Source organism: Marmota marmota, unplaced genomic scaffold, assembly GCF_001458135.2.
Source record: "Marmota marmota marmota unplaced genomic scaffold, marMar, whole genome shotgun sequence".
Taxonomy (NCBI): domain Eukaryota; kingdom Metazoa; phylum Chordata; class Mammalia; order Rodentia; family Sciuridae; genus Marmota; species Marmota marmota.
In genome coordinates, this window is record NW_025999869.1 from 621,940 (window position 1) to 635,329 (window position 13,390).

Consider the following 13,390-nt stretch of genomic DNA (forward strand, 5'->3'; position numbering starts at 1 on the left):
TAGCTGGGTATAGTATTCTTGGCTGGCATCCAATTTGTTTCAGAGATTGGTATATATCATTTAAAGACCTCCTACCATTGAGGGTCTTGGTGGATAAATCAACTGAGATCTGGATTGGTTTCCCTATAAATGTGAGCTGTCATCTGGCTGCCTCTAAAACTCTATCCTAGTTCAGGTTGGCATTTTCATAATAATGTGCCTTTGGAAAGGCATGTTCTAATTCTGTATATCTGTGGTTCTGTTAGCATCCTGCAGTTGATTTGTTATTTCATTCTTTAGATTTGGGAAATTATATTACTTCATTGAAAAGATTGGGCATTGTTTTGATTTGAACCCCCCGAGGCGTCATCTATCCTTATACATCTTAAATTTGTTTTTTTCAGGTTATCTCATATTTCTCAGAAGTTCTGTTCATGGTATCTTAATATCTCTTCTCCATGGTCAACTATATTTTCAAGATTACACATTTTGTGTTCATTGCCTGAAACTCTGTTTTCCAAGTGGTCTAGTCTGTTGGTGATGCTTTCCATTGAATTTTTAATTTGGTTTCCTGATTCCTTCACTTTGAGGATTTCTGCTTGATTTTTCTTCTCAGAATTTCTATCTCTTTATTGAAATGATCTTTCACTTTCTGTATTTTTCCTCTGATTTCACTCCTTACATCATTCTTTACCTCATAGATCAACGTAACTATGTACATTCTGAACTCCTTCTCTGACATTTCTTCCACTGTGATGTCAATGGATTTCTTCCACTATGATGTCAATTATTGAGGTATCTTGGTTTGTTTGGGACAAAAAGTATCACGATTTGTTCCATTGCTTTTTCCTGTTGTTTGTGTATATGTACAAATCTAACACTATGGATCTGAGGCAGTAGAAATTCTACCCTATGAACTTATAGTGTCCCTGAAGGTTTCCAGTATCTCACCATTTAAGGGGAAACAAATAATAACAACAAACAATGCAAACAATACACAGCATTAAAACAAAAGTTCCTGCTATGACTTCTAAATGTTAATTGTCACAATAAATAGAAATGATACATTATTTCCTACACACAAAAAAACAATGAGTTTGCAAAAAGTGTTTACAATTTTGAATACGGTGGACAGGGAGAGAACAGAAATGATATAAGATGTGCTGACTATGAGGGAAGAGGAGAGAAGATAGAAGTAAAACATTAAAGGAGTCATGAAAGAGAGAACAATAGAGATTGGCTGTTAGCAGAAGAAAAGAGAGAAAGAGAATCCAGGGAAAGAGAAAAGGTAGAAAAATATATATATTTTATATAATATATATTTAATATATTTACATATGTAAATTAAAAGTTCCATAAATAAATATAAAAGAAGATTTTCTTTTCTTTTTTTTTTATTGGTTAAAAGAAGATTTTCAAAAACTGAAATATACTAATCAAACATCCTAGTCTTCCTAAAACTAATTTATGAAAGATAACTGGCTTCAAAACTGCTAGGAATGAGAAAAAACTCACAAATATGAATATGTATAAATGTCCATGAATTATCAAAGTCACAATTATACACTGAAAAGGAGAAAGGAAAAAAACTCAAAGAAAATTAAAGAATTTTTCTGTTGCAGTTTAAGATTCTCACTCCTTTCTCAGCAGTGTTAGGTGAGGTTCTCTGGAGTGTGATGCTTGCTCCTCCCTCAGGGTGGGGTTGCTAGAGTGACAGAGGCAATGCCATAGGTGGAACTCCTAGAGGTGGGGTTTAGGCATGGTGGGGCTCCAGGCACCTCCCTGCATGCCAGTTGGTCTGGAGATTTTAAATCAGGTATCTCCAGGGCCCAGCAACTGCCCATTCATGCTGGAAGTCTGCACCCCAGGATCTCCCTGGGTTTCACTCATGTGATGGAGGAGCAAATTCTCAGTCCACTATGTCACCTGCAGACCTCACATTTCCTGGTCTTGGGTTCAGTCTCCAAACTCCTTCTTTCCAGCCCCACCCTATCAAATTCCCAGCTAGGTGGGTCTCTCCAAGCTTGTCCTGCAAACAGCAGCTTGGAGGGGGAGGGGAAGAGCTGGGTGGGTTTCCAGGACCTATGTCCCCTGTGTAAACCTCTCTCCCAGTTTGATTTTCTCCAGGTTACTTAGGCACATTCTGTGTAATGAAGTGTGGGTTTTATAGACCTATATTTTGGGATAAACTCGAGTTAGCCAGGAATTTGTGCCCTCAGCTGCTGCCCCCATGCCATAGCTGCAAAATGATTCTTCTGTCCTCTTCAGGTAGGTAGGAGAGAAGGGGCTTCTTTCCCACAAAGGGATGCAATGCAGTGCAACTTTTAGTTTAGCTGGATAGTGGTTTTGGTGTCTAAACTCTTTGAACCCAGACATACCTCAGGCCTCCTTATAATGCAGGTACCTTTAATTCTCTTCTCCCTCCACTTTGCTGGTGGAGGGACCACTCTGGCTGGTGCCTCCATCCCCAATAGTGGCTTCGGCACTGGGGATTTCTTCCTTATTTTATTATATTCAACCTCCTGAGTCCTTGATCTGCTTTAAATTCCAATTGAACCCCCCCACACAAACACCTTATTTTGTTCACCGACCTTGCTGAGAATCTACCTGTGTATTTCTTGGTCTCACACCACAGAACTGCCAAGAAAGTGACCCTCTCTATTCCTCTACCTTAACTCCCCCCCTCCCCCAGTGTCTTTTCTTATGCTCACAAGTGACTCATCTCCTTCCTTCTGCAGAGGACATCACACTGGATGCAGACACAGCTCACCCTTCTCTTCATGTGTCACATGGTGGGAAACATGTCGAAACCCTGCCTATGAAGCAAGATGTTCCTGATAAATCTGCTCGATTTACTCTTGCCCCATTTGTGCTGGGCCAAAAGAGCTTCTCTAGTGGCCTTCACTACTGGGAGGTTGAAGTACCAGACAAGTACACGTGGAATGTAGGGCTGTGCTTGGATTCAGTTAAACGAAAAATATCATATAATTACACCAGTCCTGAGAATGGTTTCTGGTCCATTTCCCGGATTGATAGGAGGTATGATGCCCTTTCTGTGCCACGTTTTGTTGTTAATGTTGAAAACCCACCCCTTAAAATAGTGGGGATATTTTTACAGTATGAGAAAGGGTTGATCTCTTTCTATGATGTGAAGGCATCTTCCATTCTCTATACTTTCAAAAGCAAGTTCACCCAGCCTTTGAAGCCATATTTTTCCCCTGGGCCTCATATCCCAGGAGGAAAACAGGCGTTTAAGATCCTCCAGGTGCCAGGTGGTTCTCGCTTTCTCTAGAGTCTCCAGGGGTCATCCTCATAGACAATGAAAGCAGTGGCCATTCCCCAGCCAGGATGCTGCAGGGCTGGGGTTAGAGGAACCCCCAAGGGCCCTGGCTTCTCCCAGTCTTGGGGGACTAAGGGTGGTCCTGCTCACGTGGCCAGTTCCACTGCTCATTAAACTCTGCCATCCTAGCTAATTACTACTGAAACTGATTAGCTTCATTTCTCAACAAACATCTCTTTGATGTTTCTCACCTTGCCTCACTGTCAATTCAGAGTATTTTACTTTCACTAATAACCTATTGGTTCTTCAGAGCTAAACATCAAGTGCTGCCTATTTCCACAAATTTCTTTGATCCAAAATCAGTGACCTGAACCCGGTTTTATACACAGAGCCATGACCTCAATAAACTTGCCTCTTGTAGCAACTGACACACCTGTACTCAAAGAGTTTTTTATTCAAGAAGCACCATATATGGGCTGGGGATGTGGCTCAAGCGGTAGTGCACTCGCCTGGCATGTGTGCGGCCCGGGTTCGATCTTCAGCACCACATACAAACAAAGATGTTGTGTCCGCCAAAAACTAAAAATATAAATATTAAAAAAAAATTCTCTCTCTCTCTCTCTTTAAAAAAAATAAAAATAAATCATCTAAATTATAAAAAATATAAATAAAAATATCAGTATGAAATTTTAAAAAAAAAGAAGCACCATATATCCCTCTCCAAGTCCCTACATTATATAACATATTTTTTATCATCATTATCAATTTTTATATATTTAATTAATAAATGTTATGTAAATTCGTGGCATACGGTCAATTTGATATTGAGAATCCATTGTGCCATTTTTACCAAAATTACATTAAGAGACACAGGGTGTATATAAAATTTCAAGGAACTCTTCACCTTCCAATATAAAATCAGTAAACCTTGAGCAGTACTTCACAGTGCTCACTGACTACTTCAAGTCCATTTAGCCATTCTCTGCTCTGTGCTAACCATAGGCTAAGATTCTTATACATTTTGTAGATCCCAAGGTAAGTGGTCAAACTGAGCTGCCAAAAGTAGATTAAAGGCCAAACTGGAAGGTCAGTTCCAAGACTTCCCCTTCCTCCCAAAGTCACCCAGCTGCATAAATGGAGCCTCTGAGAAACAAAGTAAGACACATACCCCAGAAACATTGATAGGAAGCTCAAAGTGTCCTAAATGCCACCCACAGATTAGCTCAGGTGAGCAAAACCCCAGGGAATTAAAGAGAGATTTGAACTCTCACACATTGCAGTTTGGAGAGCAAAGTCACACATCAGCTCAGGGAAGGTTTGTGGCATATTCTCATGAAGGTAACCAGAAAAGCATCCTACGATCCTCATAGTTACATGTTGGAAGGAAATGAAAACATGTGAACACATGAGCAGGCACTAAAACTTCAAGCAGCCTTATTAATGATATCTAATACCTGGGACCAACACAAATGACTCTCACTTGAAAACTGTATGAATAAATTGTAATTGATTCACAAAATGAATTTGAAAATTTGACAATTTGTTTTTTAATTTTTTTTAGTTGTAGGTGGATACAATATCTTTATTTTATTTAATTATTTTTATGTGGTGTTGAGGATTGAACCCAGGATCTCATGAGTGCAAGGCAAGCACTCTACCACTGAGCTACAATCTCAGCCCAAAATTTGACAATTTGACATTTTAGAATCAAAACCCTGACACATTCAACCGATACAGGATTATCAAAGACACTGTGCTAGATGACAGAATTGAGGTGTAAGAAAACTGTACAGCCATGTATGAGGGTCAGGGAGGGCTACCTAGAAGGGGAGGAAGGACAGTCTGGAGAGGGACATTCTGCTCCCCTTGTGCAGGGGTGTGTGCATGATGTGAACCCAGGGCTCAGTCAGCACCTGCCCCCTGGAGGTCCTGGCATCCAGTGCTGGGTACCATCCCCCCAGGTGGCCTCTCATCATCCTTGCTTCCTGGGGTCCTTGCCCTGATGTCCAGGTGCTGCTGCCTTTGCTAAGTAAGGGCTGACCCTCCAATGATAAAGATAACAGTTTGCACATGCAAGGTTCATCCTCAAGGGCAGGTCCACCTGGGTCCCCAGCAGTGCGTTCTGTGAGAAGATGGCACCACACCATGACTACAGTCATGTGGTCCTATAAAGGGGCCAGGGAATCTGAGTCTCTTGCACAGAGCCCTGTGGACCAGGAGCCTTGAAGTGATTTTTCCAGTCCCATTGAGACAACCGCAAACTATCATGTAGGGACAGATCCAGGATGAAGCTTCTGACCAAGGCCCAAATCCCTGAGCTGCATCTCTCCATGGCTGGTGCAGTGCCCGGGGCTTTCTCAACTAACTCAGTCTGAGGAGGGTGTTCCTAGCTGGATGGGAAGGGTGCATGGTATCTGTGGATTGTGTCACAAGCATTGTACATAACAATAAACTCAATTCAGTAGGTTTTGTCTTTGAAGCACTATAAGAAATTCTCTGCAGTGTAGGCTTAGAAAAATGAGAAAGTATATTAAAGTTAATGAAATCTAAGTTTCTCATAGGTGGAAACCTTAGTTTTCTGTGAGTCTGAAGTGTTTCAATCACTTTTCAGTGATTTTTTCATATACAAATATGAAGGGGAAGGAGAACGTGTGCCCTTTTGTATTCTGGATTGAAATGGAGGCAAATTTCTATATTTCTAAATGTATATATGTGTATATATGCATATGTATAGATATATCCCCTCTATGAAATAGTAATAGATTATCAACTAACAGAAATGTATTATTATTACCAATTCACTTAATATAGACAGGAATCATGAATATGAATGTGTATTCCATATGCACGTGCAGATACCTGTTGCTTAGAAGGTTTCAAACCTTTGAAAGCTCAGTATCAGTGAGCACACCAGTGACCAGGGATTGATCTGTAAAATATCCTCATTTAATGAAACTAGAGGTCTTGAGAGAAGAGGTGATTTCCAGGAATGAGCAAGTCAATGTATGGGTTAGGCTTCTTAGGTTTTGTTGTAAAGAAGGGAATCTCTCCAGATAGTCCTGTTTATTGAAGAATAAATTTTCTAATGATGCCTCTGATTTTCAGAAGAATTGTGATGTTAATTCATCTTACATTTCTACTTTTGTTGATTTGGGTCTTTTCTCTCTCTCTCTCTCTCTCTCTCTCTCTCTCTCTCTCTCTCTCCCTCTCCCCCTCCCCCACAATTTATAATTAGTTTGGCTGAGGGTTTACAAATATTGTTTGTGTTTTTAAAGAAGCAACTCTTTAATCCATTGAAACTGCAAATTGTTTTCTTTCCTCTTTCATTAATTTCATTTCTAATCTTAATTATTTTCTGTCTTCTACTGATTTTGAAATTAGTTTGTTCTTTTGCTTTCTAAAGACTTGAGTTGGAACATAAGCCTATTTATTTGGGAACTCCCAATTTTTTAAAGTAGGCACTCGATGCTCAAAAATTTTGCTTTAGAATTGCTCTTCTCTGTCCCAGAAATTTTGGTCTATTGTATCTATGTTCTCATTTGTTTCTGAGAATTTCTCAATTTTTTTATCATTTCTTTTATGATCCATTCTTCATTTTAAAAGAGTAGTGTTCAATCTCCATGTGTTTATGTGGTTCATTTGGTTTATAGCAATATTTGGGTCAGAAATATTTTTATTGATCTTTATTTGGCTGGTGGCTATGTTTTAACTGATTATTCTTCTGGAGTATCCATCTTTCCAGTTCTGTGTGTTGAAATGTTGTTGAGGCTCACATAGGGCTAGATGTTTTGTGGAGTGACATTCCCTGTTACTTGGCTGAGTTGTGAGAATTTCCTGGCACCAGGATCTCTGCTCTATGAGTCTGAAGTGTTTCAATCACTTGTCAGCCTCTCTTGGAAAAAGGGAGAGCCAAAGGTAGCACTAATGTTGGCAACCGTTGTATAAACTTAAGATAAATGTTTGACAGTCATAGCACCAATTGTCATTTGTATAGGAATGGAGGGGGTCATCATCTAACATCTGAACCAACAATAAAAACCTGAGCTAGATCAGGCATTAAACAGGGGCATCTACTACATCATCCACCATATTAACAATCACTACACAAGTAGGGTAGGAATTATACAAATTACTTAACTATATCAGAAAGTTGTCAAGTGAAAGGAAAATAAACCATTGAGGCAAGAGAAAATCTAAAATATTTAAAAAGTGAATGGAGGAAGACAAGAGAAAAGTAGCAGACAATGACCATAGGGATGGAGAAAAAGGTAATAAAAATGAAAAAAAAATACTTTAGAACAGGGAATTTGGCTAATAGTGTAAGAGAGATTAAAGGGGTGCATTAATAAGGACAAAAACCAAGGTACAAACAAACACACAAATGTAAGATCAAAACCACTCAAACCCATGGATAAATTTTACCCAACTAAGTCAAATTAAGGCTACATGATAAATGAGTCAAGAACAAAGCAATTAAGTGAAAGTTAAGACTGTGGCTGCTGTCACTGCCACCATTGCTGCTGCCAGCCCACTGGCACCAACACCCACTGGCACCAACACCCAGAGGCCTGCGGCCAGGTGCGGGCAGGTTGATTCTACGCAGCAGCTCCATCTTGGGATGCGTCAAGGTCTGGGGGAAGAGGGCCCAGGAGGTTTGCTGCCACTGCCATCTTGGGGTGCACTCGCCTTTGCCTGTGGGAATGCAGGTCCCGCTATGGCTGAGGTAGGGCTCGCCCCTCGCTGCCCTTGTTTCTCGAAGGTTGCAGGACCGTCCACGTTCACCCGTGCAGGTCCCAACTACCACTGTACCTTGACCCGGTTTCAGTCACCAGCTGTCCTGCCCTCAGCACTGTGCTGCACAGGCAAAAAGACAGTCGTGTCCTTTTGATCTTTTTGCTGTATAAGTTCTTTGGTTACATTTTAGAATTACAGTTGAGTCAGCTTATAAAACTTTAATGTCCGTGTGTATGGGTTTACTCATCTCATGTATTTTTTCTCCCTGAGTGGGGCTAATTCCAGTCTCTGATGCTCACCGAGTGGACCCTCTGTGTGGTTAAGGAAGGAGTGGGAGGTGGCCTCATCATACAGCCCCTCCCGTCCCTCCCAGAGCCTGGGGTTTGGGTCTGGAGAGCTCTAGCCTCTCCTGGATCAGCACAGGGAGTCCACAGCAGCTGGCCCGAGTTGCCCCCCCCCGCCCCGCCCCCAGGGGCGTGCTCATGCGCAGCAGCAGGCTCCGGGGCCCACATGCTCTGGCGAGGTCCCCATAATGCTCAAGCAATGGCGTAATCCGGGAAAAAGCGCAATGCAGGACGTGATCTTCCTCTCCTTGCTCCAGAAAGGGTTCCATGGGTGCCACCTGGATATTACGGAGGCTCTGGGCCGGGTAAAATGCCTAGGTGACAGGATCTGGGTTCATAACAGCAAAGGTAACAGGAAAGACTTATTTAGGCAACCAAACAGGCTAGGGATCCCAAATATCTTCTGTAGGGAAGGCCAGCCAACACCTCCTCCCCTGGAGTAGCTGGAAACACGCAGAAAAGCCAGGTTTCTACTCCTATAATGATTCCACTGACAGGAAGACGTGTACACCACACATTTACAACATTATTCCTTGTCAATAACATTACACTTAAAAAATTGAAAAAAAAAAAAAGCAGGAACCCCTGGAGCATGCCTCTGCGACATACAGGCTGTACATGAAGACACAGCTCAGTGCCAGGCCCCACACTGCAAGGTCAGCTCAAGTGGCTGCTCTGAAGTGCCCCACCTGGGCTACCACCCAGACAACTGGAAGTCAGCCAACTGGCTGGGCAGGTTTGAAGACTCAGACTAGGAGACCTGGGTAAGGAAAGTGCTGGGAGCCACGGCAAAGCTCAAGAAGCAGCTCAGCAACAGCCATTGGTCTGAACCAGGGGCATTTGCAGGACCTGAAACTGATCAGGGAGCCAGAGCAGACCCTCAAGGGGCTACCCCAGAACAGAGGTCATGGGCATGCCACCCTGTCCACACCACCAACTGCTTCAGTGGACTTAAAGATAGCTCAGATGGAGGGTCACACTCAGATGGTGCTAGGAGGGTTGAAGGGCAGAACTCCTGCTATTTACAGCTCCACAGGGCAAAGGGCAGCCAGGAAGGCCATGCCGATTGCTCCTGGGGTCTGGAAAGAGGCAGCCAGGGCTGTGGGAAGTGGATTATGCCCCAGCAGGCAGTATGGCTTCAGCCCAGGGCTGCTAATGTGGTTTCCTGTGCTCTGGGGCAGGGGGCTGTCCCTGGCTGTCTGCTGCCTGGCCCTGGGATGATTAGAGCTGGTGTAGTAGCCAGGAGTGTGAAGTCCAGGTGGGAAGAGTGGTCCTCGTAAGAGATTCAAGGAAGGGAACTCACAGTGCCTCATTACTATAAAAAACACCAGTGTATACCATGGAGGAATACCACAACACACCTTGAAGTTTCCCTGAAATCAAAAATTCTAAAATCTCCAAGCACTGATGAATGCTGGACAATGGAAATTCTCATAAGTAAGCTGGTCACCCTCTCTGGAACTTTGAGGTTGTCTGGGAGATTCAGGTGTGCTCACATGGGGTGCACACCAGGTTGCTCCCAATACACCTTTTAAATTAGCCCCAAACTGAAACAGTCACACTTGTCCAAGGTGGGACTGCAGACCAGTATGACTCTCTGGGAAGCAACATGAAAATGCCTCAAAAAAACTGGGATGGACCCACAATAAGACCAGCTATCCCACTCCTAGGTATTTCCCCAAAAGAACTGAAATCAGCATACTACAGCAATGCAGCCAATTCACAGTAGCCAAATGGTGAGATCAACCCAGACGCCCATCAATGCATGAATGGATTAATAAAGTGGTGTATATATACTCGATGGGGTTTTCCTCAGCTGCAAAGAAAAACAAAATCATGGCATTGGCTAGTAAATGGAAGGAAATGGGGAACATCATGCCAAGTGAAATAGGCCAGATTCAGAAAATCAAGGGTCAAGTTTTTTCTCTGCTATGCAGAAGCTAGGCCAACCTAAAGGAAAGGAGAAGGGAAGGGTAGCACATCACAGAGACAAGGGGAAGACCAGTCATGCACAAGAAGGGGAGCCAGAGTCAGAACACAGGGCCAGGAAGGGCAGGAAATGTGGAATGGATATTCACTCATTCAGTGAATATATACACACATGTTATGTGTGCAATGTGTGTATACAAATACAGCACAGGGATCCACCTTTATGTGTGAGTAAAAAGAACCATTGAATATAAATAAATAGAAAAGCCAAGTCCAGCAGAGCAGAGGAAGGAAAGTGAGGTAGGGAAGGGGAAAAAGAGGGCAGGGGAGAGGTGAACTGAAATCAAATTCCATGCATTTCTGATTTTGTTAGGATGAACCCAGCTACTAAATATAACTATAAAACTCAAAAAAAAAAAATAGCGCCAAACCCAAACCTCCCAAATTGTTGAAAAAAGTAAATAAATTATTACATATTTATGTGAAATTCTACAATGTTAAAAGAGAAGAGTCTTCAGGTACCAACAGAAGGTTCATTGACACATTTTACAACTAAAATATTGAGTGAAATTAATCTCTCACAGAGGAATACACATTTCCTGAAAGTTCTTGAACTACACTTTATTTTAAGGAATGCATAAGTGTCAGTCAGCTTTTGTGTCATTGTGACCAAAGTACCAGAGAAAAACAACTCAGGGAAGGAAAGTTCATCTGGGGCTCACAGTTTCAGAGGTCTCAGTCCATAGACAGCAGACTCCATTGCTCTGAGACTGAGGTGAGGCAGCACTATTTGGGGTAAAGGCCCAGAGGAGGAAAGCTGCTCAGCTCAGGGGAGGTCAGGAGGCAGAGAGGGGCATGGGCACACATATCCTTGCAGGGCATGCCCAGGGACCATCCATCCCCACTGCTACACCTACCATCACATCAGTCCAGTCAAACTAAGATGGAGGGCTAGGTTACATCTCTCACAATCCAGTCACCTTACCTCTGAATATTTCTGCATTAACAGGAGCTTTGGGGGACACCTCACATCCCCATGGTAACAGCATATTTGCTGTATAAAAATGGGGAAAAAATGGGAATACTGAATATATCAACTCAAGAAACACATTCATGAAATAAGTGTCTGATTTACCATATCTTTTTAGAATTGCACATTTTTTTCATACTTTTCAGGATCTATGTCACTTGTAAAACTAAAGAAGTCCTTATATTTGTTTATTTCTGGAAATAATCACGAGGTTATCTAATGACAGTGATTGGGCCTGGTCATGAAGTTCTCATTTCTGGTGCCTGAGGGTTTGAACTTCTGGTGCTTGATTAGGGAGCTTCCTTTTACTGCATGTGTAGGAGTAAAGGATGTGTCCCCCTAGGTGCCAAGAAACTCAAATCTCAGCACTCTGGTCCTGCCCCCAGCTGCTTGGGGATGGCCATGCTCATGCAGTGGTGGCTTCTCCTGGAGGTCTAGGGGGGTGAAGTGCCCTGCCATCACTGAGAGAGAGCCACCTTGTCCACAGTCACCTTCCAGGGAAGGGTCCCGAGTTTCCTACAGCCCCTAGCTGTGCCAGATGTGCATCTGAGAACTCAGAGGTGGGAGCAACCTGAGGGCTGCCAGAGGTGAAGGAAGCACACCAGACAGTGGCGGCTGAGCAGGGCAGCAGTGAAGCAGGTTTGAAAAAAGGACTAATTAGTGGAAAACTTCTGATGATTTCAACCTTCTTGAGTTTATTCCCCTCTGCTCTCAGCATAAAAACATGGCCAACCTTGTTCAACCCAATGAAAACAAAAAGTAAGAAGAAGATTTCTCTCCCCTTTTTTTCAGTATTTTGAAGTAATTGAAACTTATTAGTTGAAGTCTTCCTTCATATCCTAAATTCAAGAGCATGAAATGTCACCAGGCACATGTTCATGTGTAATCTCAATGAATCGGGAGGCTGAAGTAAGAAGATCACAGATTCAGGGCCAGCCTCAGCTGCTTAATGAGGTCCTTTCTCAACATAAAAAGGGTGAAGTGTAGCTCAGTGGTAGATCATCCATGGTTTAATCTCCAGTACAAAGAAAAAAAAAAGAGTGGTCATAATTTTAATGAGTTAAATTCGTTTCAACACATTCCTTTATTCCATGATTTTTAAATTATAAGTGACTCCACAGAGTTACCTATAATTTTGTGGTGACTATCAATGAAAGCATTTAACAAATTCCAAAACACTTGTCATTTTTATAATGTTTATATTTAGAAAAAAATCTGCTTGCAATTTTGATATTTATCTCAAATTTATCTTCATGCTTCTCTGAACATCTTTTTTAATTCTAATTTATTTTGTCAGTAATCAGCTCAGTGGTAGATATCCTCTATTATTGTATCATTGGACCTCATCTCTTCCACCATCTTCTCCTTCTGTTAGTTGATTAGGTGTCCACAACATCAGCTGCCTAAAACGTGCTCATGAATTCTGACAAACATCCAAAATTTATGTCTTCTCCTGCAAAACTCAGATCTAAAACCTTAGGCACTCAGGTCACTCCCTAGGCACCTGTAAAATACATATATTCTTACATTCCCAGAAATTCTATTTTGCTCAAATATTTGTCTCTTCATTTATTCACCCATACAAAATGGAGTTGCTGATACTGCAAGTCACACCTCATGGGATTAATATTTGCAATACAGCATGAGGAACACACCTGTAGTCCTGGATCTCTTGGAATGATTCATTTAGCTGGAGGGAAGCATAATAGAGACAATAAGAAATGTTATTAGTGTTCTGTAGCCAAGAACTCTGCATGACTTTGGTGGAGGCAGGTTCCATTCCCCTAGCTGTGAAGATGGTGATGTTTGCAGAAGAGACTATGAAACTCAGGGCATGGAAATACACAGGCTCGGGATTGAATGTAGCTTGAATACCCCACAAGGAGGGAATCTGAGGTACATCATAATCTGAGAATCACTTGGCCTCCCTACTGTGAACCCAAGTCCAACAGAGGTGCAGCATGCAAAGGGAGGGTGAAGAGTTGAAGTTTCCTCCCGGTCAGGTCCTGGGGGTACCCTTAGGGAGCACCTGCCCTTCTATTGGTGAACGTCTGGTGGAAGTTCCTTCCTGTCTTTCTATGTCAGTGCATAATT

At 42.3% G+C, this 13,390-nt stretch overlaps 1 protein-coding gene across 1 annotated transcript in view; it reads left to right on the top strand.

The window, feature by feature from the left end:
* LOC125620257 (butyrophilin subfamily 2 member A2-like) overlaps positions 1-3,641 on the top strand; it is a 56,357-nt gene extending 52,716 nt beyond the window's left edge. The window contains exon 10 of the mRNA XM_048814766.1: positions 2,718-3,641. Coding sequence (XP_048670723.1) covers positions 2,718-3,271 — 554 coding nt within the window. The 3' untranslated portion in view covers positions 3,272-3,641. The remainder of the gene's footprint in view (positions 1-2,717) is intronic.
* The last annotated feature ends 9,749 nt before the right edge of the window (positions 3,642-13,390 follow it).